We start from the raw sequence: 26,207 nt of genomic DNA on the forward strand, positions 1-26,207 counted from the left end.
TTCTGAGATGATGGTAACTTGCAGTATTAACAAAAAATTATTTCTGGTGGAAAGGCAAAAGACAGAAGTAGTGGTGGGTTTGTTTTGTTTTGGTGACATTGCTTCTGAAATGTTGTTACTTTGATTCTTTCATTTCATATGGGATAATGTAAATTCAGTCTTGTGAATATTGGTGCAGCAGATCTGCAATTGTTCATTGTAACATTATTAACCTGCTGATTTCTTTTTGATATAGAAATCAGAATGATTAAAGTACACAACCTACTTAATACATAGAAGCATAGTTTTAAAAATGTAACATGCTCTTATGAATAACAAGGTTGTGAGTGGTTGACCTGGTTTTAAAACAGATTTCAAATTAAATAATGGCTGATCATGCAGAACTCTAGTTGGAACAGATTCCTTTTTTGTGTGATAGATTGTATAGTAGTAAGACCGGATAGTTAATGTGTCTTTGTTTTTAACAGATATGCCAAAAATTTTAAATCTACATTTATTAAATTCAGGAACAAAGGATGTACCAATTACAGTAAGTTTTTTTTATTTCCTTTTAATTTCATGAGTTATATTTAATTTTATAAAAGGAAGAATACTCTCTCTCTAAACTTTCATTCACTGACATTATTGTTCAAGGTTGAGTTCTAGAAAGCATACTTTGTTTCTTTTCCCTGAATTGGCATCCCAAGCTTCCAAATAGTCCATTGGCTCATTATCAAGGTACAAGTTGACATCTTTTTTAGATTGATTCTAGAAATTGCAACACATTTCACTTAATTCCTTAAGTTTTTACCTTCATTCTCAGTTCAAACTGTCTACCTACCACCTTTAAAGCAATACATCCCAAGGTTGCCCATTAAAGCAGCATATCCTGAGCTTCCCTATATAATGCATTGGCTGCCTGAAGCATCTCCTGTCACCAGTTAGCAAGCTGCAGTTGGTCTAGCAGGAAAGATGATGAATGGGTTATCTCTAGGACCTGCCATACTCCTGTCCTTTCCCCAGCCCCAGTAGAACCCTCTGAGTCCTGGGCCCTGCCCCTCTACTCTTGCTCCATCTGAGCAAAGTAGACTTCAGCAGAAGCCTACAAAAAGATCCTAGCCACCTGAAGTGCCCAAACATTTTAGTTTGCCAATAGCAGCTTCCGCAGGAGGGGCAGGTCCCCAGAGCTTTCTGTCTTTCTTCCCTCACAAGATTGTGCAGACTTTTGGGATTTATCTGCATTTACTGTTTTGCCGCTGATATTGGCCCTAACCTTATCCTGCCCTTGTTCTACCACTACTGCCCTTTCTCTGCCCAGCTTCTCTCCCTGGCTTCTGTGCTTCTCACTTTTTCTTCCCTCTTCCACCTCCCCCAATCTTTAGCCCTTCAGTCACCCCTCTTTGCACCACTTGTGGTTTGTAATTGAATCCCATTGAATGCTCCTCTAAATACAAGATCTAATACAAAAGCTAAAGCACATAAACCTATCAAGATATGTAATAATGTGAAATAATCTTTGCAACCGCATCTTGTTCTTGTTTTTTATCATTCCCTTCCATCCCCCACATTGCCGCCTCCTTCCTTTTCTTTTCCCTTTTGAATTGTGCCTGTTTGTTTGGGGGGGACAGGAACTGTTACTTTTGTGGTCTGTAAAGTGTCTTGCATACTTCATGAATGCAATATACATTATTTTGCTGGTTATACTAGTGGCTTGAATCTAAATGTGGAGTTGAATCATGACTGCCTTCATGCATCTCCAGCAGAGGTCCATTTATGTATTGGGGCTTTGATATCTGCATAAGTGTAGATTTATATCTTGTTCTTGAGCATTATGAAATGGTTTATTTCATTTTGCAAGTTATTGTAAACTTGTTTTAGAGGAAATTGTATGTTACTTTTTTACTTATTGGGGTTTTTGGATCTGCTTACGTTTTTCATAGTGTCCACTTTTACAGGTTGTTACCGTTTCAAGATAAATGTTTTAACACCTTGATAAATATGATATCTTTTTCAAGGTTTTGGACAGGGATTTATATTTTGATGTGTACCCAAGTCCTTGAACATAATCTGAAAGATGTTTTTATTCAAAAGAATCAACTATTGTATTGGTGTGATATTTATGAACTAGAGTCTTTTAGCGTTTCAGAGAAGTCTTGAATTTCTATTATTTTGCCAGCGAAACTGATTCCAAAGCAGCTAGTGTTATACTCTTATGCATAGGGCTCCTTCTAAAAGAGTTTAAAACATGTACTGTTGCCTGTCTGATTCTAGTGTTCCAAAGGAGGCCACAAGCAAGAACAAGTGTCACAAATTTCATTTTAATGTTACAAGAAAAGTCTATATTTAGTGTACATCTAAGCTGGCAGCTAGTGAAGCGAAGTATCCGCAGGTTATAAACGTATGTGCTAATAGTATTGTAGCCAAAATTACCATTTTCTTTGTCTTTCACTTTGTAGCTAGGCCAGTGTAACATGTTACCTGGCAGCAATGTTCTCTGTAAACTGGGCACTTGGGTAGCCACCCAGGAGAGATTAGCAGAGCACCCACAGTTGGGTAGCATGCGTTTGTTAGTGGTGCACATCTGCCCATACCTCGGTGCATGTATCATAATGTATTATGCCCATGGATGGAAAAAAAAATAGAGAGAACCTTGCCTGTTAGTACAGGTTGAACCTCTCTAGTACAGCACCCTCAGGAACTGACCAGTGCCGAGCCAGAGAATTTTCTGGACACAGGAGATCCATATTGCCTAGTAGCATTAGCAACACTTCCCCTGCTTTACTGGGCTCTTAAAAGATATTTAGGGGTAAATTAGAGCTCAATAACACAGAACACTGAGAACCGGGACTGGTGGCTGTAACCAGACTTTATGGGAAACTTGGCCACACCCATGACAAGTGGACATCCAGCTACCCAGAGCACACATGTTGCCAAACCAGCATGTGCCAGACTAGAGAGGTTCAACCTTTAAAAGCCCATAGAAAACTTAAGACAAAATCACTTTGACTAGTTCTGAATTCTGTGGTTGTTCAAATAACTTAGACTTGGTTTTTATGCTGGAGAGAATCATATTTACATTCCTTTTGACTGGATAATATTTAGCAGCCTTTTAGTTGTTCAACTGTGTGACTGTCAGTTTTTTCTAATAAACTTGTTTCATTGGCTATTGTCTGTTTATATTCTAGAATGATCACTTAACAGTTCCTGTAGCTTGATAAGTTTCTTTTCTAAATCCATTTGATTGCTAGAACAGAATTTTGTTCATGTTGACTCAGTAAATGTTAGTTCAGAAATGCTGCTCTTCCTGTATAAAGTAATTGGAAAGTTCTCTTTAGTAGGGGAATTTTCATTCATGTGGGGAGAGTAGCATATGGAAGCTGAAATCCATCATTGGTATATGAGAGTACAGTATACCTACCAAAGTATATAAATCTTATTTTACCAGTGCTTCAAAACAGAAATAACTATCTTTCTCCTTTCCAGTGTGTATGGGAAATAGCTTGATTCATCTGTAGGAGGGGTGTGTGTGTGGGGGGGGGGGGTTGGTTAGTTAGGGGGCAGAGGGCAATAGACAAAATTAATGGGAAGCTAAATAAATGCTTTCTGAAAGGCTAATCATCCTAGTTATTATGCTGTAAGATTTCAGTTTCTGTGAAAGTTGGCAAGTTTAAATCCCCCTTTAGGTTGAGGATTCAGTCTGGAGTTCAGTTGTCAGTTTTGAGTCCAAGGTTAATTGAAGGCCGGGGAAGGAGGAGAAAGAAGGAATCTTCTAGTTCTTTCACCATAACTATACTGTGGCTTCATTGTTCACATTCCCAAAAAGACATAGTAGGTATAATTTTTAAAATGTTGGTTGGGCACACAGCAAAGGTTAGTGTCATTTACTAAGGCTGGATTGGTAAGTTTGAACATCAGTATGGAAGTCTGAATGCAGCAATCCATGCCAGATCCAGATATTGGTGTAGTTTTGCTACTTGAAACTCTTCCTCTTTGCTTGTGTGCTGATATGACTTATTTTTATGAGGTTCATGAGCAAACAGCTTCTGGATTACATAGACAGGGACGGATGGCCCAGCAGTCTTGGTGAGAGGTCTTTGGTTTTAGTGTTTCCTGGGGATGTAATAGTATAGTTGATTAACCGATCAACAAAAGCTTATAGGTTAATGCTATAGACTACATGCATTTCTTCTCTCCTCCCTCCCCCCCCCCCCCCCCCCCCCCGTCAGTAATTTTTTTAGCAGGGTGGCCGGCAGCCCAGTTCAGTACTTGCTTGAGATGGGTCCAGGACCTTAACCCTGCTGTGGCATCTAAATGTATTATGAGCCAGGCAGGCAGCCCAGCTCAGTCCTGGCTCATGCCGGGTCCAGGAGCTCAGACCCTCCTCCCACCCACCCCCAGACAAGGGCTTCTGCTGCCTCTTAATCAGAGGCAACAGCACAGGGTGACAGGCACAGAGTCTGTGAAGGGAGCTGATTTTTAAAGTGGCTCCCCTCACAGACCAGTTCCTGCCTGATACCCCACGCTGCTGCTTCTGATACAAAGGCAGCAGCACAGAGTGGTAGGTAGCTCCTTGGGAGTGAGGCGCACTGGCTGCTGGCCCCGCCCCCGGAGACTATAGAATAGTCGACTAACTGATAAGAATTCATGAGGCTACTTGACTGTTCAATTAACCAATACTTAACATCCCTAGTGTTTCCTCTGCCCTCTTCTGGGTGCAAATTTGGTGACCTTCAAGGAACACTACAAGAAACTTATTTTCTGAGGTGGTGTTTGGAGGAGAGTTTTTAATTTGGGGGGAAATGAAATTTTGCGTTAGATTCAAAAAGGCCTTTGAGGAGACTGATTGTTCCTTAATCACTCTTTGACTTAACTTAATTTGCTTTTAATTTTTTTAATCCACATGGAGAACTTGAGAGCTACATAGGAAAACAATTAAAGAATTTTGACAGCAAAAAAATTTAGTAATACAAAGATTAATTCCTTTCGGTGTATTTTATCCATGAGGTAAGCATTTTGAGGAGTGGACCTACAGAACTTTAGTGCATTTCCAAAGTTTAGTACACACATTTCTAAACTTTGATACTTTCCTGGCAGAACTACATAAAGAATCTTGTACAAAGAACAAGCTGTCCTTTTAAATATTTCCAAACTTTAATTGCTGGATATAACTTTGTCATTTCCAACTTTGGCTGTTAGGAGACAAAAGTTAGCATGCTTCATTCAGTTGAATATGCAAGAGCCATTAAAACTATTTGCTTTAGGAGAGGTACAAATGGCCATAATATGTGATTTTTCTGCACATGTTTATAGCTACTTCAGAGGCTTATTATTTTGCAATACACACAGTCCTCTCCAAGGGTCTAATATATATGATCCATTAACAGACCCCTCAAAGTCAAATCTACTACACTAGTGCAGATTTGGGAATAAAGCCTAATACTTCCTAATCTAAATACACAAGCCCCTTCCACTTAACTAATGCAGACCATTTGTAAGCTATAGAGTAGAACCTCAAAGTTACAAGCACCTGACAAATGAAAGTTGTTTTGTAACTCCAAACAAACCATTATGGTGTTTCTTTCAAAAGTTTATAACGGGACATTGACTTAATGCAGCTTTGAAATAAGAAAAATGTTTTCTCTTTATTTTTAGTAGTTTCTCATTTAAACATAGTATAGTAGTGTATTTGCTTTTTGGGTTTGGTTGTGGGTTTTACTTTTTGTTTTTGTTTTTTTGTTTTGTTTCTGCAGCTGTCTGTGTACTTCCAATTCCAAATGAGGTGTGTGGTTGACTGGTCTGTTCGTAACTCTGAGGTTCTAGTGTAGTAGTAGTAGTTAGATTGTTGCATCTACAAGCCAGCCGCTCAATGGCACCAGATCTAGTTTGGACAGGTCTGATATCTCATATAGCAGAAGGCAGTAATATACATGTACAAGATTTTAGAAAATGGCTCAATCCTCATCTCAGAATTTAAATGAAGAAAATGAGCATCTTATATTAAATGACATGGTATTGATATATAGAGATCTCTAACCACTCTGTTGTATGGCCATTTGGTACCTTTACAAATAAGCTGCAACTAATCACAGTAACAGAATGACATTCTAACCATGTCCATAGAGTGTTCCATTTCTTCAAAACTATTTCCACTCTGTTCAGAACATTAAAATGTGGTTGGAATCTGAAAAGTGACCCTGTAAAATTGTGGAATTCTTACTAAAATTGTACTAAAATATGACATGCCCAAATAAATTTTCCCCTGTTCAAATAACTTTTTTTTCTAACTGCCAGCTCTGCAAATTCAACCTACAGTGAGTCAAGCTGGGTTCATTTTCCCTTGTGAAACATCAAATGGTGTAACCTTACTACTGGTGAAATTTAAATAATTAACAGTTCTTTTGATGTGTGAACCAGAAAAAAATCAAGGTTTTTTTCTGTAGAAGCATTAGCAATAGTTAAAAAGTAGTAAAATATTAGCTCTTAGAAAAGTAAGATACAATATGTACAAGGAATAAGTTTTATCTTTTTTTACATAGTCACTTTTCTGCCATAACTGCACTTGGATTCACCTAATATAGTTAGTGGGTAATACAGAACTTTGCACTTCACTGGATATTAACTTATTGAGTAATTCAGAGTACTTTGACAAGCTCCTAAGCCTCTTAATCTTCATTGTAGTGTAAAATAGCTGCAAATGCTGTTCCCTCAACCATTTCGGAAAATGCTGTGCACTGTTTTGGTAGTGGCTGTACGTTTTCAGTAAATTAACTGTTTAATATTTTGACTTATATTTGCAGAGTGTTAGAGCCACACCACAAAATGAAGCTATAACAGTGCACTTCAAGCCAGTTACGTTAAAAGCTTCTGAAAGTAAATATACAAAAGTTGCAAGCATCAGTTTTGATGGTAAGTGTTTTTTTCTTAGAATTTTAAAAAAATTTCTTAAGCTATAGACATTTCATTAAAAACTTTGAAAAATACTTCAGAAGAATGTATGTCCTGTATTATATTTTCTAGGGAAAGAGTAATTCCTTCTCCTATGCAAGAATTTTGATGATAAGACTTAAAAACTGGTTTATTAGGAAAAGATTAAGACGTAAAATGGGAATGTTAAATTGTGGGCAATCAGCCAATCAAGTAGTTGATGGAAATTCCATTGACTACTCAATTAGTCAATAAGAGGGGAAACTGCAGAGCTACAGTGGGTTTAGCTCCCGCCCAGGGAGCTAACCCAGCTGCACCTCTGCTTTTTAAACGTAAAAGGCAGAGATGTAGTAGGGAGGACCAGGCACAAGCTGGGAATCAGCAGTTTCCTGGCTCGCTCCTGCTCCCTCTAGCTGCGCTGGCAACTCTTAATACATTTAAAAAGAAGAGGCGCAGCATCCCCCACTATGCCTTTGTCTCTTTTGCTCTCCCAGATGGTTCTGGGGGCAGCCAGCTTAAAAGCCCCCTCCCAGCACCAGCTCCTGCACTCCTTCCCTCCCTTGCTGCCTCTCTCTGATAGAGGCAGCAAACAGACCAGGAGGGAGGTGGGCAGGCATGGGCGTGGGGGAGTGACTAGTTGAGTCACTATTCGATTTCCCAATGAGCGTATGTTTATCGGGCAGTCAACTAGTCACTTGCATCCCTAATGTAAACAGTTTGTTAGTAGCAGGAATAGATGAATCGTCAAATATTCTCAGCTTGCAAACATTTTTTAAAAAACTGAATACAGGTTGCACCTCCCTAACCAGGACTCTCTGGTCTGGCAACTTCTGTAGTCCTAATGGACCACCGATGTTCTCGGTCCAGAGAGCCACAGTGACTAGGAGTTGTGCAGCAGGAAGATTGGCACTTGGGAGCGTGGTAGGCCTGGTAAGGACCCGGCAGGGGAGCCAAGGCTATGGTAGCCCAGCAAGGGAGCTGTGGCTGCAGCTGCAGCGGCACAATAGCCTGACAAGGGGGGCCCCTGGGACCATGGCATTGAAGCAGCCTGGCAGGGTGGCAACAGGGTGATTGGGTTGGTGGGCCACTGATAGTGGACCTCCTCTGGTCTGGCACATTCACTCTTTCGGGACCAGTCCGATCCCGAGGATATTGGACTAGGGAGTTCCAACTGATAGTATGCATAAGCAGAATTGACTATAGAATATATCCATTTTTAGCTGACTGTTAAAGAATGGTAAAGGTGTATCTGCATTTCAACAAAGCAGGATACTCTTACACTTCAGTAATAAGAATTTGGACAGGATACATCTTTCTAGGATCTACAGTATTTTCAACATCAGATCAGAAACATTTCAATTTGGGGCTATTCCTGAAAATGTGAAAATGATTTTGTGAACCGTGGCATCCTCTCCAACATTCTGCTGTGAGTTTTACATTTATATTGTTCTGCAAGACTACTGTGCAGAACAGAACTTGTGCTGGTATTCTTTCCATCAGGGAAAACACATAACTGCTCACAGGGGCTATTGTGTATATTTCCTCTGGTCTATTAAACTTGATGTTGCATTTCTTTTTCCAACCTAACCTTACATGGTCAATATTCCCTGCAGTTTTCTAGGGTAAAGCACATAAAACATACCTGTGTTCTACCACATTTTGTATTGAGATATCAGAATAAGTATATAAGGCATTCCAACATTCTCAGAGTATTTTGTTCAAGTGCATTCCAATCAGGCTGGGGTGGGGTGGGGTGTGCGCTCATGCATAGTAGCTGGAAAAAATTTCCTCCAGCAACTAGCCGTAGGGTCAGCTTCCATGCCTCCTGAAGTGTTACCCAATGGCCACCAATATAGAGCAGCACTGACTCTTCATTCTTCAGTTCCTTCTTACCGCCAAGGACGGTAACTAGAGCATCCCCTGCTCTAAGCAGACTAGCACCTTTCTCATTCTGTTGTAAATAGTTTAGTCTAGTCTTTATAGTTTAGTAGCAGTTAGTTGTAAGATAAGTGGGGAGGGGGTTCACCTTGCAGTTCATTTAGAACTGTTTTTGGGGCATGCCTCAATCCCCAGGTTTCAAGGCGTGCCAGTACTGCTCTAAGTGCATGCTAAAGAGAGACCTACACTCCTCCTGCCTGAAGTGCTTGGGAAAGGGTCACCAGATCTGCAGGGAATTGAGGCCAAGAACCATAAGGGAAAGGGTACAGCAGCTCGGTATCCTTCTCATGGAGGCAGCCTCATGTATCCAATCAGATCCCAGTGCCAGACACAACATCCCTCGTCCAGCGAGGGATTGTAGCTGATTGGCAGCATCAATCAGATCAGCATCAAGAAGAACCACCCCTCTCTTTGGTCATCTTATTGAGAGTCTGAATCACTCTTACAGATCAGGGTATATGGGAAGTCGGTGGCTGTCGTCTCGGCACCAGAGGAGATCTCAGCTATCCCAGTGGCCACCCCAGTGGCCATTTTTGATCCTCTGGGCCTTCCACCAAGGACAGGATAGGAGCTAACAGTTACACTTAGGAGTGGCACCTGTGATGTCAGCCACTTCATCCCACCATAGGCAGCTGAGCAGTGGGTGAAATTTGTAGCCCAGGCACTGACCATGTCACTGATTCATGCCACTTTGGCATCATAGCAGGTCGCAACCACCACTGCAGTCACTGTGAGCCAGGATCACTAATTGATGCAGGCACCAACTCAGATGACATTACCAACATGGTACCCTGGTTGAGACCACAAGCTACACTGACCCAGATGCAAAGAACTGACTCTAGGCACGTTGCTGTGCAGTCAACTCCGAGGCATTCTTTGGGACTCCTCCACTTGTTGCTTCACTGCTGGCACCAACCAGCACCCTCGGATGTGAGACCCTGAGGGAGATGATGGCGGGGAACAGCCACTGCCTCTAATAGAATCATTTTGCACCTCGTCTGATGAAGCAGTGGCGGGTTTGACTGTGGCCCTGGCCCTTGCAGGACTCTAGAGTCTTCAACAGTTGTTGGATAGGGTGACTCAAGGGTTAGGCATCCAAGCAGAGGATGCAGAAGATGATGCCAAGCAATATATAGACAATATACTAGCTCCATCAGGCCCATTCAGAATTTCCTTGCTTCTGATTAAAACCAAAGACCCTATGGCAAACCTCTGCCTCACCTCAGAAAAGGGCAACAAAAATTATTAGGGGTTTGGAATGGATGCCATATGAAGAGAGATTTTAAAAAACTGGGGCTTCTCAGGTTAAAAAAGAGGAGACCAAAAGGGAGCAGTATGATAGAGGTCTATAAATCATGACAGGCAAGGAGAAAGTGAAGGAAAAGAGATTGCCATCACATAAGAACTAGGTGTCACCAAATGAAAGTAGCAGGTTTAAAACAAACAAAAGGAAGGCTTTTTTTCATGTAGCACAGTAAAACCTGTGGAACTCCTTGCCAGAGGATATTGTAGAGACCAGTACTTTAACAAATTTAAAAAAAAAACCTAGATACATTCATGGAGGTTACATCCATCAACGTCTGTTAGTCAGGATGGGTCAGAGGTTGGAAATGGATGACAGGAGAGGGATCACTTGTTGATTACCTGTTCTGTTCACTCCCTCTGGGGCACCTGGGATTGGCTGCTGTTGGAAGACATGATAATAGGCTAGATGGACCTTTGGTCTGACCTAGTATGGCCGTTCTTATGCTGCAGCCCTTGGCCAAGAAAAATTAAAGATATATCCCTTTGTGGGGACAAAGTAACAACTACTTTTACCCTCACACCCCCAACTTCTTGTGCATGTTTGTGGCTAATCAAAGGGAGAGACATTGCTTCCAAGGGCCTTCTCCCAAGGATAAGAAGGTGAAGCATCTAGACCTGGCTGCAAGGTTTATTCATTGGGGGGAGGGGGTTGGTCAGGAGCACAGGGGCAAGAGGTTTACTCCTGGTATTTCCTAATACCGAAAACAATGTGGAAGGTATCTCAGACCCATTCTAGACCTGCGGGAACTAAACAAATTCATAGAAAGATGCAAATTCCACAGAGTCTCGCTAGCCTTCATTATTCCCTCTGGATCTGGCAGATTGGTTTGCCACCCTTAACTAAAGAATGCATATTTTCACATAGCGATTATCTGCTCGCACAGGAAGTATCCGAGGTTTGTGGTGAATAGGAACCACTGTCAATTTACAGTTCTGCCATTTGACCTCTCTGCAGTCGTCCCTCTTCCCTCCCCCCCATATTTGCTAAGTGCATGGTGGTGGTGGCAGCTTTTCTGCACAAGCACCAAATCCCAAATTTTTCCATACTTAGATAACTGGCTCTTCAGAACCTGGTCCAGTTCCCAGCTTGTGGCACTACAGTTCATCAGGTCTATGTTCTACAGTCTTTAGGACACAAACTGGATAGTCTATATGCCAAATAAAAATGGGCGGAGATCAGATCTCAGGAATGGTAACACACACAAACCTCTAGGGCAGGGATCTCCAAACTACGGCCCGCGGGCCGGATGCGGCCCGTGAGGCCCTCTCATCCAGCCCGTGGAGACCTTTTTGTCTGGCCCCGCCTTCCGCGTGCCGGTGTGACGAGGCGACCCCCGCCTGTCCCTGGGGCGCCGCCGAACGGGCCCTTCTTGCAGCGGGGGGGGGGGCCCTGTCAGGGGTGTGCGGCGTGTACTCACGCCGCGCCGGGGCAGGAGAAGCGGGCCGCTCCGCTGACAAGCGGCCGCGCGGCGGCAAACGGCGCAGGGGGCGGGGGTTAGCACGGGCGGCGTTCCCCCGCCCAGACTGACAGGGCAGCCGGCCAATCAGGGGGCAGGATGGGCTGTGGTGATAACGCCTGCCCGGCAACGTGCGGGGGAACGTGAACCCCGGCGGGAACTTTAAAAAGGTGACCCCTTCCGCCCGGGGGGGGGGGAAGGAGTGAGCGGTGGCAAGCAGGAGGGGAGGACAGCGTGCAGAGGAAGGGGAGAGCAGGGGGAAAAGCCCCCCCCCCTTCTCAGGAGTCCAGACCCGACGGCCACCCAGACGGCAGGACCAGCCCCGGCGGGAGGGGTGGGCGTCTGGATATACGACCGTCAGCCTGACGGACGAATCAAAGGTGACCGCCCCACGGTGGGGGGAGGTAGAGGGTCACACGAGGAGGGAAAGGAAGCAGCCCAGGGCAGAACTCGTTAGAGTTGGCGGGCTGACGAGTTACGGCAGGAGCCCCGTCAGCCGGACCGGAGCCAGCTGGTTCCGTGTCCTTAGGGCCCTGGGCTGGGGCCCGTGAGTGAGGGTGGGCCTGGGCCCCCCTTTCCCTCCCCTTCAGCACTGGAGGGAGTGCATGGTCAGAGTACCGGCCGCGCTGCGACAGAGGGCGCAATAGGCAACTGAAATTCCCCGTCGTGAAAGCGGCCCCCGAACTGCTGTTTGATAGTTAATGCGGCCCTCGGGCTGAAAAGTTTGGAGACCCCTGCTCTAGGGGAACATTTTAACAACCCTGGACATTCAGTAATGGATTTCAAGTAGCCATCCTTCAAAAAAATTTCAAATCCAGATTACAGAGGGAGACAACTGAATTGGAATTCATTTGCAAATTCAACACTATCACCTTAGGATTGAATAAGGATTTCAACAGGTTAATGCAGGGGTTCTCAAACTTTGTGATACCGCAATCCACCTCTAAGTTGCTTGTGACCTCCTGGGGGGTCTGGACCCACAGTTTGAGGTACGCGGGGTTAATGCATTACAAAGGCAATTTCCCTTCTCTGGATAGTCATATTTTCACACCAAATCCTGTGAATGACTCAATTCCACTACTTTGATTAGCTTCTTAAACACAAGCAACTTAGTCCTTATATATACACCCCTACTTCTGTAACTTTCAGTTCATCTGATGAAGTGCAGTAGTTCCAGTTTTTACCCACAAAAGCTGATGCCCTAATAAATCTGTTAGCCTCTAAGATGCCGCAGGACTCCTTGTAGTTTTTGCAGATACAGACTAATACAGCTACCCCTCTGAGACTTTCTATACCACGTATCTCCTGTGGTAGCAACAGCTAAACTTAACACTGTTCTTTGGAATAAGGAACATGAAGATAGAGATCATGTGGTTTTTAAATAACTTTGTCCTAGTATGTGGGTGACGATTACCCATCTGCTGATGCATATAAAAAAATGAGAGCTTAGTATTTTATGTATAAATCATTGAGGTGAGAGAAATGATTCAACTACTAGTTTGCAGCAGTTAGCTTTTAATGGCTTAACAAATTTGAAAAATGAATAATAGCTATTTTATTTACTATTTTATGTAAATAAAGTGATCACTAATGTACTTTATTCTACATGTACAGCATCAAAAGCAAAAAGACCTGCTCAGTCTTCTGGAAAAATAACTGTTAAAGCAAAAGAGAAGAGTTATTCAAAACTTGAAATTCCATATCAAGTAGAAATATTAGATGGGTAAGTCTGCATATTTTAAGTGCTGATGGAAAAATTAACACCTAGAATCAGCTGTTTTTCTCTTTTATTGTGTTTTGTGGAATAATGTTGTTGCCCACATATTCTATCTGTGGAGTTCTTCCAATAGCACATGTTCCAATTTTAACTTTCTTGGGAGAATAGATAAGCCACTGTTACTCAGTAATACATAAACTAATTTGAAGATTTGGACTCTGGCTTTCATGAGTTATTTTTCTAAGTGGCTTATAGCTACGTATATCATAGTTTCAGACACAAACTTTTATCACTTGCTCCTCTGTTTTAAAAAGTGGTTCTCAAAGTGGCCCAGAGACCCATGGGGAAATTATGGTGGTAGGTAGAAGGGGTGCAGTGAGGATGGGGCCTGAGGCTGAGTGCAGGTTGAGCACCCTCCAGGGAAAATTACAAGCTAGCTTGAGGGGGGGAGAGGGAGACCCATGAACATTTTTAAATCAGAATGAGGGTTCTCAGGTTGCTCAAGTTTGAAAACTGCTGTTCTAAAAGTTGGAACAACTATTGTTTTGTGCTTGGATTGCCCTGCCACTGTAGTCTGAAGCAAGAGTGGAAAAGACACAATTTTACAGGCAGATTTTAACAATTTAAAGCTCATCTATGAAAATATATCAGGGATACTCCTCTCCTTATTAGTTGTTACTCAGTTGTACTCAACTGTGAATGCAAGTTTATTTTCTAATAATTTAACTGAGGAGTTGCTCTGTAACAGCATTGTTACTATTCTCTTACAGCAAACAGTTTGGGTATGTCTAGACTACATGCCTCTGGTGACAGAGGCATGTAGATTAGGCTACCAGGCATAGGAAAATGAAGCGTCGATTTAAATAATTGCTGCTTCATTTAAATTTACATGCCTGCCGCGCTGAGCCGATCAGCTGTTTGTCGGCTCAGCGCGGTAGTCTGGACGCACGGGGGTCGACATCAAAGGCATTTGTCGACCTCCCAGGTATGCCTCCTAGGATGATTCAGTGTGCTGTGTGTGAACTTCTGAGCTCATTAATTTATGATAATCAAATATTCAAAGCTCACAAAATACTGTATCCATGTAGTACTGAAATAAGAGGTCACTACACAGTGGGAGAACCATCCCTTTTGTGTAAATTAACTAATTTTAGTCTGCAGTAAAGAGCACGAGAATTTTTTAGGCAAGTCTTAAGTTTTTGATGAATCTTTCTGATTAAATAGGTATTTGGGATTTGACCATGCTGCCACATTGTTTCATATCCGGGACAGTCCTGCTGATTCTGTGGAAAGGCCAATATATCTTACAAATACATTCAATTTTGCAGTCCTCATTCATGATGTGGTGTTACCAGAGGAAGTAAAAACAATGTTTAAAGTAAGTCCAATTCCAATGAAAGCTTTACCTATTTTAAATATTTAAATTAACTGTACTATATTAAATTTTAACATTGGTCTTATTTCTTCACTAATTTAGGTCCAGAACTTCAGCAAACCAGTCTTGATCCCACCTAATGAATCCATATATATTTTCACACTTTATTTTATGCCTTCCACATCATCTGTTCATATAGATAACAATATTTTACTTATCACCAATGCTTCCAAATTTCAACTACCTGTGCGAGCATATACTGGATTTTTAGATGTAAGTATTTATTTTTCCTTGAAATTTCATGCAAGGTCAAAGAATACCTGATACTAACTTGGTTTTGTTTCTCCATGGTGACTGTTCAGTTCCTTTGTGATTCAAAACAAAAAAATGAACAAAAAAGTGAACTAAATTTTGCTGCCCCTTTCTCCACAAGCTTCTCAACATACTAAATAATTTGTTGGGGATTGGGTTAATGTGATAGGTTTTCCTCCTGTTTTTTCCACACTTGCTCAATTACGTAGTTTTAGTTTACATATAGAGTAAAGTATAGTCCCAGTTTTTTAATGCTTTCCCTTATTAATGTATTTGCTAATGAATGATTTTGAATGTAATGTGTATTTTGAAGTGCATCTACAATGTCTTTCTTAATCTTTCTAGTACTTTGTATTGCCTCCTAAACTCGAGGAACGTTTCATAGATTTTGGCATATTGAGTGCCACAGAAACTACTAGCATTTTATTTGCAATCATCAACAGTAATCCCATTGAGGTAAGCTTCAACATATTTTGAATTACTGTTTGTTCTGTAATACATTTTTTGTATCTGTCATTGAGATTGTCATCTTTGTCTTTTTTAAGCTGGCTATAAAAAGCTGGCATGTTATAGGGGATGGCTTGGCTGTAGAACTCCTGGTTACTGAGAGAGGCAATAGAACCACAATAATTGCCAACATTCCAGAACTAGAAAATGCCAGTGTATCTGATCAGTCTTCAGTAAGTACGCCCTTTTTCTTGAGTCCTAAATTAACAGCTCCATGTAGCACATTTATAAGTGATTATATAGCAATGAATGACTTAAGTACAAGTTAGACATCAATTATCCAGCACCTTTGGGACCGAACCAGTCCCAGACTAGAGAAGGCTACCTACCACAGCCCCCAGCTGCTGACTCTGCCAGCTGGGGAAGTGGGCTGGGGGATTGCCTCCAGCCCCTGCTGGGTTGCTGGCACCACTGCTGCTGCCCTGGCCAAACTGCTTACTAGACTCTAACAGCACATGCTGCTGAGGGCTGGTTCTGGCTCTGCTTGGGCTGCCAGAGGCAGCCAAGTGCTAGGGCTCTGGTTCCCACCCCCACGGCAGCCTGCGGACCCTGGCTTCACTTTCGCAAGCTATCCAGGACTTCGGCCCTACCCTGCCATATGTTTCTGGGGCTGCCGCTGGCCCCAGTCTTGCTGCGATGGGTTGCTGAGAGTGCAGGGTCTGCCCTGCAGCAGCCCGCAAGCTCTGGCCCCACTTCTATGGGCTGCCTTGGGCTCTGGCCCCAGGCCTGCATTGCTATGGGCTGTTGCAGGCTTGGTCTTGTGCCCTGACCCAGTCCCAGTGCCATAGGTTATCAGGAGCTGCCAGGGGCTGCTGCTGGCTCCAGCTGCACTGCTGGCTGCTGCCAGCTCCTGCCCCATCCCACTGCTTCAGCCCAGCCCCTCCTGGATTGTCCTGCCCCTAGGCTACCATGGTTCTCTGATCAAGGAACTTCTATGATCTGCCAGACCATGGATGTTGCTGGACTAGAGAATAACAGTTTTGGGAGGTGCAGCCTGTATAACTTTCTTTCATTAAGCTATTAGTAAGATAATGTACAAGGTAGCATGTTTTGAGTAGAAGGAAAAATAAATGTTCATATGTGGGGTAATTGTTGTCTAAGGATACACTTGATGGATTGATCAGTTTCTAAAATAAAATTATCAGAAAGCTGAATCTTGGTATACATGCTTCCTGCATCGTTGCTTAGTAATTATTTCCCTAGTCACTTTCTAGAGATAAATTAACTTTGTGAACTAGGGAAGTGATAGTGATTCAAGCAAACCCCAGGGAGCGCGGCAAAGGGGCAGCACCAGCCCCAGGCGCACAGCACATGGGTGGCCCCTCCCCGGGCACGCGGTACATGGGCTATGCCGGCCCCAGGTGCACGGCGTATGGGTGTCCCTGCCCCTGGGAATGCGGCATAGAAGCAGTGCCGGCCCCAGGCACATGGGTGCTGCTGACTCCTGGGTGTGCGGCTTATTGGTATCCCCGCCCCTGGGCACATGGCACAGGAGCGGCACTGCCCCGGGAGTGCGGTGCATGGGTGGCCCCGCCCCCGGGCACCTGGCACGTGCATGGCCCCGCCCCCAGGCGCCTGGCAGCCCCAAAAGGTTGGGGACCACTGGTCTAGCTAGTTGGAAGAAAGGGTGCATTGCCCCTTTAAGGGCTCCCTTGCAGCAGGAGGGGAGAAAAGAATAAAGTTGTGGCCTAATTAAGCCAAATCTGTGGCCCCTTGTCTGTCTTCTGATAGAGATGGACATTAGACAGAAACAGTTATTTTTATAGTGTTTTAGATGTTGGTTTTTACAGGCCACTTGCAGGAATTTACCATTGATGCACTGCACTATCAGTGTTTCTGCTTACAGTATTAAATCAAAATACTATTATTCACATCAATGCATGGCAGCCAGGAATCCCAGGCTTGAGTTTGCTGTTCTTACTATAGTTAATAATTCATTGTGCCCTCTGTCATGATATATTGTTACAGGAGCTGTGGGGAATTATACTACAGTAGACTTCTGATAATCCAGCACCTTTTGGACCTAGGTGGTGCCGGATTATCAGATTTGCTGGAGAATCTGGAGGTCCGGTATAGCTGCATGGCTTATCAGCTGGTCAGAACACAATCTTCCTCCCTCTCCCCTCCCCTTTCCTCTTCCCTGAAGCAAAACCTCTTCTCCATACTGTAACATGATCCCACTCCCTCCCCAGCCTTATGGTCCCTCTGGTTACAGCCAGCATGTGTGCTGAGCGGCAGGCTTTTTAATCAGCTGGTCAGGAGCGCTTGGCATTTTGATGCCGGAGTATCAGGAGTGCTGAACAGTTGGATGCCAGACTATTATAGTTTTACTGTAATATGTTTTTTCTGTGTAGCAGGAGTTTCATGGAAACAGAGTAGCAAAAGTGTCCTTGCATTTTGAGAAACTGTATGCTGTTTTGAACAGTTAGGCCTTATAAAGGGAAACTTTAGAAATATTAGTTTAGGTAACATTATAAGTGTTCATAGTGGCTTGCAAACACATTTTAAAAACATTTCCCCTGGGCTGAGAAATTTGCAGTCCATTTAGTCCGAATACTAAGTTGAAAGAAGAAGTTATTTTGTAGCCAGTGTGTGTAATTTAAACAGATTCTGTACTGGTATATGGTATATAGAACTTAACCATTTTTTAGGTTTGCTTACTTGTAATATTTCCGTTTAAATACAGTGGGAAAATGTGGCATAAAATAAAAATGAAACTTATATTTCTATCACTTTCAGGTAATATTAACATCTGGTTATTATGCTGTGTTTAGAGTAAAACTAATAGCAAAAGAACTTGAAGGAATTCATGATGGAGCCATACAAATCACAACTGATTATGAGGTATATTAATTGTTTACCTAAATGACAGTAGTGCTGCCACTGATAAATTAATTGTTATATTTTCTTTTTTGTGTAAAAGCCATTTCATCCTACTGTGAATTAGTATTTTTTGCTATACTTTAAGGTTTTTAATTGACTGAGAGATTAGTTATCAAAAGTAGCTCTTATAGTGGTGCAGTAATTCCTTGATGCTGCAAGCCACATTAGTAATTAAGTGCAAAGTCATAAAAGTTCCATTGATGACATGTCTGGATCCCTGTGGCTAGATTACTTTATAAAGTATATGTTGCAATGATTCACAGTGGTACTGTATTTGTTCTGAAGTTATTTTTAAAAAGGCAAATTTCACTCTGCTTCTGGAATTTGTATTTCAATGTATTATGCAATCACATAAGTCCAAGTGCATTGATGCTCAGTGCAGCACAGAATGGATCTTTTGATGTGATATATTGTCATTACAATGTATCAGTCAGTTATTTGTGTGAAAGCATAATATCTCAGATTTTTGTAACCTCCTTTTTGAGACATAGAATGTCTGTCAGTCCACAATATGGAGTCATATGGTTATTGGCACATGGTAGTAAAAAGTTACTTTACTTGACCTTTTTGGTTTTCAGTGCTAATATCCACAAAATAAGATATATTCTAATACCTACAATAAGAGGAGTAACCTTGCAGTGTATAATGGGATTGCTTTAATTTTTAACAGAATTTGTTAAAAACTAACTTTCAAGGTCTATGAATGTGTGTTGATACTGCATGCTATATTGTGAACATTCTGTTTGTTTTTGTGGGTATATGGAGCTATGAAGCATGGTATTTTATGCCATACTTTGGATGCAGCTAGGGAAAAAAGGATCTTTTAAAAAATGTTCAGGTATTCTGTGTTTGGCAGAAATAATATTGGCATTTGTTTGCTTATGCACAGATGCATACATATTTGACCCTTCAGGCAACTGTTAAATCTTCTGATTGTGAGGACTTTTTGGACTGATAGATATGTTATATACAGGCAGTCCCCGGGTTACGTACAAGATAGGGACTGTAGGTTTGTTCTTAAGTTGAATTTGTATGTAAGTTGGAACTGGTACATATTGTAGGGGAAACTCTAGACAAACATTTCTCCAGAGCTCAGTTCTATTTTCCCACACCTCACTTCCCTCAGTCCTTTATTCTCAAGCGGAGGTGTCTGCTGAGAAAAGCTGCTCCGCGTGTCCCTGGTCTGCTGTGGGGGGCGCTAGCTTCGCATCTCCCTGGTCTGCTGGGGGGAAGCAGCTAGTGCGGGGTTGCCTCACCCCGTTTGTAAGTAGGGATCCGATGTAAGTCGGATCCATGTAACCCAGGGACTGCCTGTATATGTTAATCTATAATATTATTTATATATAGTCCAATTACTAAAACTGATGTTTGTGTAGATAGCTATATGTTAGCTAATAAGTCACTATCATTTATAGTGCTTCTAGAGCAGTTTAATATCTCCTGTGTAAACAAGTGCAGTATTTTTGAGAAGATGCCATTGTATTTTCCTAGAAGGAACAAAAATGTTGTTTCTTACACTGAAATGTTGTAAGTTGCTTGTATGTGTTGTTCTGCCTGGCATGGAGTTTAATATACAATGATAGAATGAGTGTATGATCTGGAGAAAGGGGTAAGCAGTGAGTTGGTAAAGTTTGCAGATGATACAAAACTGTTTAGGATAGTCAAGACAGAAGCAGACTGTGAGAGACTCCAAGAAGATCTCACCAAACTGAGTGATTGGGCAACAAAATGGCGAATGAAATTTAATGTGGATAACTGTAAAGTAATGCACATCGGGAAAAATAACCCCAACTATACGTACAGTATGATGGGGGCTAATTTGGCTTCGACAAATCAGGAAAGCGATCTTGGAGTTATCGTGGACAGTTCTCTGAAAACTTCCACACAGTGTGCAGCAGCGGTCAAAAAGGCAAATAGGATGCTAGGAACTATTAAGAAAGGGATAGAAAATAAGACACAGAATATCTTACTGCCCCTGTACAAAACTATGGTATGCCCACATCTTGAATACTGTGAGGAGACCACATCTGTACACCTCAAAAAAGATATTTTGGCCTTGGAAAGGGTTCAGAAAAGGGCAACTAAAATGATTAGGGGTTTGCAACGGGCCCCATATGAGGAGAGGTTAAAGTGACTGGGACTTTTCAGTTTAGAAAAGAGGAGACTGAGGGGGGATATGATAGAGGTATATAAAATCATGAGTGGTGTGGAGAGGGCCGATAAAGAAAAGTTATTTATTAGTTCCCTAAATAGAAGAACTAGAGGAGACCAAATGAAATTAATGGGTAGCAGGTTTAAAACTAATAAAAGGAAGTTTTTCTTCACACAGTGTGTAGTCAACCTGTGGAACTCCTTGCCAGAGGAGGCTGTGAAGGCTAGGATTATAATCGAGTTTAAAGAGAAGCTAGATAATTTCATGGAGGTTAGGTCCATAAAAGGCTATTAGCCATGGGATAAAATGGTGTCCCTGGCCTCTGTTTGTCAGAGGCTGGAGAGGGATGGCAGGAGACAAATTGCTTGATCATTGTCTTCGGTGCACCCTCTCTGGGGCATCTGGTACTAGCCGCTGTCGGTAGACAGGATACTGGGCTAGATGGACCTTTGGTCTGACCCAGTACGGCCGTTCTTATGTTATGTGATTAAGGAAAAACGTGCTTGTTAATCTTTTCGTGATAATTTTACTTGAGAAATGAAAATTAGCTGAAGAATTAAGATATTTGACTGGATGATATGTTAAAATAATCATCCTTGTATTAAACTTTACACATAGGATTGTCATATTATGTCAAGTTTGTTGTCTTTATTCTGTATAAATAAACATAATTAATAGAACTTTAGATTTTTAAGAAAATATTTTGGTGTAATTAAAAGTGGATATAAAAGGTTGAATAGGCATACTTATAAAGATTCCATTTGGGGAATGTATATTACTAAACTTCTTTTGTTCTTTCAGATTTTAACAATTCCTGTGAAGGCTGTAATTGCTGTGGGTTCACTGACTTGCTCTCCTAAACACATTCACCTTCCACCTTCCTTTCCAGTAAGATACTTTGTTTACAATATTTTACTTTTTTTTTTCCTCCTGATCCTTTTCAGGTACAACTTCCCTTAAGATTTGCTTTATGTCTTGTAAATGTCTATGCTAGAAGGAACAGTGGTGATAATTCTTAAACTCTTATTAACCATCAGTACAGAAGCTTTTATTACCTCACATAGATGGCACGAGACACAACTCAACTCCTCTTGTATTGTATTACATGAATAGAGCCCTGGATATTGATTTCTGTTCCAGATTTGGCTCTTTTTTGAGCTTTATTATGTTGTAGCTGTAGTTAGTTTTTTCCTCGTTCCTTCTGCATTATTGCTAGGAATAAGAGAAGGGCATCTAATTATATTCGTTATTAGGGATGTTAAAAGTTAACCTGTAAGCAAGAGGCTTATTGGTAATTTTACCAGTTAATAGACTTGCTAGTGAATTCCAATAGGCTGGAGCAGCCCTGGCTGTGGAGCGGCCAGTGATCGGTCAGTTGGTGGGACCCCACTATTGCAGCTGGACCATACGGCCATGGCAGGACTGGCAGCATGCCCTAAGTTAAACAGCTGGTTAAGCATTAACGATTAACCGGTTAACTGTTTTAATATCCCTTTCAGCTTTAGCAAGGGTGGAGAACTTAAGGCCCCGGGCGCTGAAAGCAGCCCCTGGCTTGCCTGTGTCCGACACCTAAGTGTCATTTATAAAACAGTGTTTCGATTAAAATTGCCCATTGATAAAAGATGGGTGTGTTTGCACAGCTTCATGGATGGGGCTCTGGAGTGTGTGTCCATTAATCAGGACAAAGCCATGCAGTAAACTATTCCTTCATTTACCAGCATCGCTTTTTGGTGATTGTTCTTGTTTGGGATACTTCAAGAATTCCTTGAGCCTACAGCCATCCTTGGAGCTTGCAGGCCCACAGTTGTGCCTCACTTCCATTCCTCACCTTATCTTCAGTACTGAGATATATAAAGGGTAAATCTCAGATTACGTTTGAGGGAAAGAAGTAAGTTTCTAGTCCTCTTCTTGCAATAAAACCTGCAAATGACACTTAGGTGAGTCACCTAACCCTTCTGCTTTCAAATGATGAAGTGTTACTGACCTGCTTTATGGATGACCTAAGCTTGTAGAAAAACTTGGAATTTCAATTTTTTTCTGTTAAACATCTGTTTTTATCAACTTTTTTTGAAAGCTTCATTCAGTTTGACTGTGATTGTAATGGTTTAGCAGTAAGTGTTTCTAAAGCACTACATCAGTTCTAAATTTCACCATGTACACACTCATAACTCATTGATAGCTCAGAGTATTGCACTCCAGAATCCAAAATTATTGTCCTTTTCAAAATACTTCTATATGTTTGCACCTAAGCACCAGTTCCATCAGAATCGGCTTGTTCTCCTTCCACTTCATAGGGTGGGTAGAACCTAAAATCCAGCTCTTGCTCACATTCTTTTGGCCCTTGTAATATAAAAGGAGTCAGATAAGTGTGGGTAATATCTAAAAAAAATTATCTTACCAATCATCCTCAGAATAATTAGGGTGATTCTTTGCATAGTAGTGTTGCATAAATTGCTGGTTTCATCCCCTTGGAGGCTAGTCTGATTTACCCCAAGAAGAGAGTCACACTTTCAGGCTGGGTCCAACTCAAGTTTATTGGTTGCAACCAAGGTACGGCTAAGGAACTCAATGTTCAAATCAGAGCCGACGACCAACATCTCATAGGCAGGGGTTTTTATAGGGTTCACATCTTTCCTGGTTTAGGTGCCTTAACATGATAGGTTACTTCATCTTTGACATTTAGCATTCCTATAGGTCAGGTTAATTTTCCAAATGAGGTTAAATACAGTGCCTACTTGCTGAACAATGGGCAAGCCATACTTCCCTTTTTCCTTTCCTGCTTTAGCCGGTCACAAGTTTAAAGGATGTGGAATCTATCCATATCTCTACTTAACAGAAGACTAGTTTCACTTCCCCTCGTCTCCTTATTATAAGTTATTACCTGTGACAGGCCTTGACCTTTGTCATGTCTTACTCCTATACAAATAGCAAATATATCTAAGCATTAGCAATGTATGTATATTGTACGTGCCCCTCATAGGGGAATCAATGGCTCCGGGGGATTTGACTTCCCTTTTACACATCAGTAGTGAGATATATTGAGAGAGAAATTGGTTCTGTTTGGGACAATATGGGAGGGAAGAACAAAATTGTGTATGTCTTCTCCAAAATACTACGGTAGGTAAATCCTACGTGGGTAGAGAGTAATTTCTGATGTCTTGCCTGTTGTGAGTGGGAGAAATGTACACAGTATTTTTTTCTTTTTTCTTTTTAGGGGAAAATAGTTCATCAGAGTTTAAATATTCTGAATTCCTTCTCTCAGAAGGTGAAAATACAACATTTACGTTCTCTGTCTGAAGATGTGCGGTTTTATTACAAGAGATTAAGGAGCAATAAAGAAGATTTAGAGCCAGGAAAAAAATCAAAGGTTGGAGATTTTTATATATTGCTTAGAATTAATAGGTGGGTTTTCTTTAAAATAACACACTGGCAGTTTTGGAGTTATTGGATAAATTTATTCTCTCTATTTTAGTCATCACGGATGCTTGTTTGATTAATTATTCTTGTACAATTTGCAGATAGCAAATATATATTTTGATCCTGGATTACAGTGCGGGAATCACTGTTACGCTGGATTGCCTTTCTTATTTAAATGTAAGTAATTTTCATTTCTACAATTAAAATCTCAAATTAATCCACCCTTAATATTGAGGGGTTGTATAACAATGTGTTTTTGTTTTTAGCTGAACCTAAAATTCAGCACAGCTTAACGATGCAAGAAGATGCATGGGATTCAGACTGGGATTTGCATGAGAATTTGTTCAGAATGTGGGCGGGAATCAGTGAGAATTCAGATCATAGGTGAGTGTATATTTGCCCTGTTGCCTGTGAATCACTTGATTCTCTTTGATATGTGTTGTATGTTTACGATATCGAATTGTGTTAGGAGAGATGGGCAAGGAATAGTTGCTAAATTTGCTCTTAAAGAGATTGAAAGGGAAGAAATGACACTTAAAGTGCCATTTGACTTATGTAAATCAACGAGTGTGAATTTGTAGTTGACTAACTTACTTTGTAAACTAGAAGATGAAAAGAAACCCCAGCCTACAAAGTGTCCCTAAAATGCCTGGTATTGCTTGTGCAAAATAGCTGCTATACTCCTGTTTAATCTAGGTGATCTCCCTTTGCTGGTGTACTAAAGTTGCTTCTTTTCAGTGGTGAACAAAATAATCCATTGATTTTATATATAGTGTTTTGAGATACTATTTTTTTGAAAGGTATTGTATGAAGGGTGTTGATTTTAGTGACTAAACCCTATTCAAGCTAATGCTTAAGAAGTGGAACTGCTATGTGGTGCAGCTGCCATATTTAATGTATGAAGTGACTGCTTTTAATACTGGATGAAATGTTCAGTGTCTCTCAGAAGGGTATTGTGTGGATTAGTTAACGCTGGCAAAGTGCTTTTGAGTTGCTATTTATTGTGATCTTAGCTTGGATTTTATTAATGTTCTAGACTTTGTGAAAATATAAAAAATACATTGGTAATGAAATATTGCAATAGAAATACATCAACAACATTAACAGTATGTGCCTGTCACATCCCTCAGAAAGCACAATAATAAGTCTTAAAGGAAGAGAAATGAGACCCTATCAGAATTTGCCTGAACTTACCTACTTTTTGTAGTTTACAGTGAAGGCTATATAATATTTGAGGAAGAGGGAAAATGCATCTGTAAATAGTTACATGATACAGTGAATGAATCCATCTAAATTCTGTTAAAGAAACAAATACAGAGAAAATTTAAACAAAGAAAGGGGCGTGCTCAGCTGGAATACAGAACAGAAATACAGGACTAAAGCCCAGAGTGATAACATCATACCACTAGAAGGCCTTTTCTGGAGTGCTTATGACCTACTGAACCCTGGCTATTTATGTATACCTCCCATGCTCTTACCTGCCAACTGAATCACTAGCACCACCTAGTGTGGTTTTTAGTATTGGGTTGGTCTGTCCCTTACTGGGTGAGAATCTCTGGGTCTGACTGTTCATCACACTTCTTTCAGTTCTATATCCTCCATAAGCATGATATTGGAGCTAAAGAGAGGGTTTGTGCACTGAGCAGCTAGGCCAGAGAATAAACCATTAATGGAACAATAGGAAAACTGAAGTGGAAATACAGAAAAGTTTAAGGCCTTAGTGCAGTTAGGCTAAATGGCTAATCCCGTCTTAAATTGGAATCAAATTGTAGCCACATCAGACAAACATGTATCCTCAGTACAACCATCCTTAAGCATTCAAATATCATGACTTAAGCCTCAATAAGGGTATGTCTACACTGCAGAGGTTTTTTTCCGAAAAAACATCATTTATGTCCACACTGCAATCATGTTCTTTTGAGAAAAAGTTGAAAGAATAGGATTTTTTCCAACAGTGGTAAACCTCCTTTCTACAAGGAAGAACAACTTTTCGGAAAGAGCTCAGCTTCCCGGAGAGGCTGGAGTTACGAAATACATGGGTGTTGTGCGCCCTGCCTGACCACCCAACAAAAATGTCAGTAAACTGTCCACAGTGGTCAACCAGGTCCTGCAGCACCATTGAGAAGTAGCCTTTCTTGTTAATATACTGGGCTGCTCGATGTTGTGGTGCGCAGATTGGAATGTGTGTTCCATTTATGGCTCCACCACAGTTCGGGAACCCCAGGGAGGCAAATCCTGCGA

General features: G+C 41.5%; 1 protein-coding gene across 5 annotated transcripts in view; it reads left to right on the forward strand.

Annotated features, from left to right (window-relative positions):
• TMEM131 (transmembrane protein 131) overlaps window positions 1-26,207 on the forward strand; it is a 160,926-nt gene that overhangs the window by 85,967 nt on the left and 48,752 nt on the right. For all 5 annotated transcript variants that reach the window (XM_075916530.1, XM_075916531.1, XM_075916529.1 and 2 more), the window contains exons 11-22: window positions 468-529; window positions 6,777-6,885; window positions 13,218-13,326; window positions 14,545-14,698; window positions 14,798-14,968; window positions 15,353-15,463; window positions 15,553-15,687; window positions 18,254-18,358; window positions 21,351-21,437; window positions 23,764-23,916; window positions 24,068-24,143; window positions 24,233-24,350. In XM_075916530.1, coding sequence (XP_075772645.1) covers window positions 468-529; window positions 6,777-6,885; window positions 13,218-13,326; window positions 14,545-14,698; window positions 14,798-14,968; window positions 15,353-15,463; window positions 15,553-15,687; window positions 18,254-18,358; window positions 21,351-21,437; window positions 23,764-23,916; window positions 24,068-24,143; window positions 24,233-24,350 — 1,390 coding nt within the window. The remainder of the gene's footprint in view (window positions 1-467; window positions 530-6,776; window positions 6,886-13,217; window positions 13,327-14,544; window positions 14,699-14,797; window positions 14,969-15,352; window positions 15,464-15,552; window positions 15,688-18,253; window positions 18,359-21,350; window positions 21,438-23,763; window positions 23,917-24,067; window positions 24,144-24,232; window positions 24,351-26,207) is intronic.

The sequence above is a fragment of the Pelodiscus sinensis genome, chromosome 1 (genome assembly GCF_049634645.1).
Source record: "Pelodiscus sinensis isolate JC-2024 chromosome 1, ASM4963464v1, whole genome shotgun sequence".
In the NCBI taxonomy this organism is placed as follows: domain Eukaryota; kingdom Metazoa; phylum Chordata; order Testudines; family Trionychidae; genus Pelodiscus; species Pelodiscus sinensis.